Source organism: Palaemon carinicauda, unplaced genomic scaffold (assembly GCF_036898095.1).
Source record: "Palaemon carinicauda isolate YSFRI2023 unplaced genomic scaffold, ASM3689809v2 scaffold194, whole genome shotgun sequence".
NCBI classification, from domain to species: domain Eukaryota; kingdom Metazoa; phylum Arthropoda; class Malacostraca; order Decapoda; family Palaemonidae; genus Palaemon; species Palaemon carinicauda.
Window position 1 is genome coordinate 212,501 of NW_027169523.1, and position 3,420 is coordinate 215,920.

At 28.6% G+C, this 3,420-nt stretch overlaps 1 protein-coding gene across 1 annotated transcript in view; it reads right to left on the bottom strand.

Annotated features, from left to right (window-relative positions):
* The window catches only part of LOC137635903 (mucin-2-like), an 8,119-nt gene extending 8,016 nt beyond the window's left edge, over positions 1 to 103 (bottom strand). Inside the window, exon 1 of the mRNA XM_068368339.1 lies at positions 1 to 103. This exon is cut by the window's left edge and continues 17 nt beyond it. Coding sequence (XP_068224440.1) covers positions 1 to 103 — 103 coding nt within the window.
* Positions 104 to 3,420: the final 3,317 nt, after the last annotated feature.

Here is a 3,420-nt window from a genome sequence, read left to right on the forward strand (position 1 = left end):
CTCTCAGCTTAGAAGCAACAGTAATTTTCAGCTCCCATCTCCTTCGAAGCTCAGAAGCAGATGCCCCTTGTACTTCATGGCAGCCTTCTGGTAATATCTTCATATTACACAAACTCTTATTAATATCTTCAGAGCAAGAGCTTGTCAGGTGCGAACCAGGAAAGCTGAATGTTGGAACTGACAAATGCTTCAAAACTGACCAGTGTTCAACCGTGAGTCGAAATCAAAAGAAATGCAGGTGTTTCTGTGCGATGTATATGAGTGAGAAAACTTCAAATAGCAAATATATAGTATAATAAATCTTATTGGAAATGTCAGAGAAAAAAAAACATTTTCTGTATTTATAAACATGTGTCGTTTCATTTAGGTCAAGTGATTATTTTTGAAATGGAGGTAATTTCATGTTTACCTGAAAACCACAACAAAAACAGCTACATCAATGATAATAATAGTAATATTGATAATAATATTAATAATAATAATAATAATGAAAATAAAAATAATGAATTATAATGATAATAATAATAAATATACTACTACTACTACTACTACTACTACTACTACTACTACTACTACTACTACTACTAATAATAATAATAATAATAATAATAATAATAATGACAAAATAATAATAATAATAATAATAATAATAATAATAATAATAATAAAAGCACTTATACTTTGTCGATTCTGCCTCAATAATAATAATAATAATAATAATAATAATAATAATAATAATAATAATAGTAATAATGATAAAAATATTAAAATTAAAAATAATAATAATAATAATAATAATAATAATAATAATAATAATAATAATAATGATAATAATAATAATAATAATAATAATAACGATAAAAGTATTGAAATTAAAAATAACAATAATAATAATAATAATAATAATAATAATAATAATAATAATTTTAAGAATAATATTAATAATAATAATAATAATAATAATAATAATATTATTGAAAATAATGACGGTAAAAATAATAATAATAATAATAATAATAATAATAATAATAATAATAATAATAATAATAATAACAGCAATAATAATAATAATAATAATAATAATAATAATAATAACAACAACAGCAACAACAACCGCAATAATAATAATAATAATAATAAAAATAATAATAATAATAATAATAATAATAATAATAATTTTGATAATGACAATAATAATAATAATTTAGAGTTCTTCTAACAAATATTATTCTAAAAGCATTGTAGTATATAATCCTCTCGTATAGGTCGACTCACAAACTAAATGAAGAATATATAATTTTTTGAATCCTTTACAAAATCAATCGATTGAAAAGAATGAAAAAAGGTATGCAGAGCAATAAGAAAATTGTATCTTAAATCCTTTTCTTAAAAGAAGATTTGAATTCCTGTTCAAAATTTAAATAGGGTTTTAAATTTGAATTAAATCCTGAAATTTGAGTGTCATTACAAAATTCATTGTTTTTCTTTGAAAGTGAAGAATATATGATATAAATGATACACAGTTAGAAAAGGCTTTTATAACATTTAATAAACAGAAGGTTAGTTTTATGTAAGCATTTTTTCCTCGATAATTATATCAACAACAACAACAACAACAATAACAACAACAATCCTTTTCCATTAGATTTACGGGCTTTAATTAGAGTTATTCAATTACTAATTAGTGTCTGGGGAGTCTTTTAAATCAGGTGGATGGAGTTGGTCCTTTCAAACGTGTCCTGGACGTCTTGGGAACGAGGGAAGACGAGAGACTTCTCCAGATTTAACTTTTCACTCACCTTGATTCGAACACGTTTCTGATGGATAATGTATTTCATTTTGCAATGAGAGAGAGAGAGAGAGAGAGAGAGAGAGAGAGAGAGAGAGAGAGAGAGAGAGAGAGAGAGAGAGAGAGAGTCTTTTTCTATATTGTAACTGTATTTGATTTAACAATAGAGAGAGAGAGAGAGAGAGAGAGAGAGAGAGAGAGAGAGAGAGAGAGAGAGAGAGAGAGAGAGAGAGAGAGAGAGAGAGAGAGGATTTCAACACTTTTTTGATAGTCTATGTATTTCCTTTTACGAACGTAATTCGTCCATCCTGTTACGTATTTTTTCTGAAGTTTTTTCTTGTTATTTTACACATACATACATACATACATACATACATACATACATACATACATACACATAATTTCTGGTAATAAGTAGAAAATTTAAAAAGTTGGAATATTATTATAATGGATAATTATATAATTATGTTTTTTTTCTAATTATGCTCTTTGGTAGAAATAATTGAAGAACTAATACATTGTAATACATTTGTTTACATAATAGAATACAGTAATATGAAAAACTGAAAAAAGAAGGAAAATAATGAAGAATATATTAGAATGACCGTTAGCATTATTTTAACTCTACATTTAAGACAAAGTCTTAAAATCCAATGAAGTATCTAAAAGATAAATTGTGTTATATGAAATGGATTTTGAGCGAAGCGAAATATGTATTTTTGGGTGAGATAGCCATGTCATCCTGATGGAGGGTTCCTAATAGTAGCTTCCAAGGGATATATGAACTACAGTGATATTCCCAGAGAATTTACCTTTAGGTATCCAGAATTCTAACTTCTGGCGCAAATATCCTTAAAATTTTTCTTAAGGATATCGCATAAATCAGGAAACGTATATCTTGATAAGACACATAGCTATCTTCACTCTGAATAGTGTTTTCGCATCGAGGGGGAAGAGTGGGAAATTTGTAAGGGGAGACGTTATCAAGGTTACCCTATTTCCCATACTACTATCGAGTATCAAGATGGTGCCATATTCAAGATGGCAGTTATTCCATGTAGCTTGAGGATGGTGCTACATATATAGTAGTTTCGGGAGGGATCCTGCCAAGGCCTTTTCTATAGAAAAGGAGGGCGGGTCCATCAGGACGACATGGCTATCTCACCCAAAAATAGATTTTTCGCTTCGCTCAAATCCGTTTTTGGGGCTCAAGCAATGTCGTCCTGATGGAAGTTTACCAGAGAATTACTAGAAAGTACTGTATCTGTGGATTTTCATATGTGCCTTAACCTTGGGCAATTTTTCTATGGTCATCTGGACCATTGAGACAAATGACGTTATTGTTATCCATCATTACCACTTATCATAGACAATGTTAGTGCTTCCTGCCCTCTGCAGGGAAGAGTCATACTAGACAGTAGTAAAGGGGTTCTCAAGGTTAGCATTTATTGTATGAACAATCATAAGTATCCACCCAGTATACAGACGGTCTCACGGTTTGCATATATTGTCGGAAATATAAGTGTCAACTATATCCATTGTTTGTAAGCATACAATGATATGCGGTTTACTTAAATAAGTAAATACGAGAACTCTGGCATATAAAAAGTGCAAATTGCAGGGCGAAATAG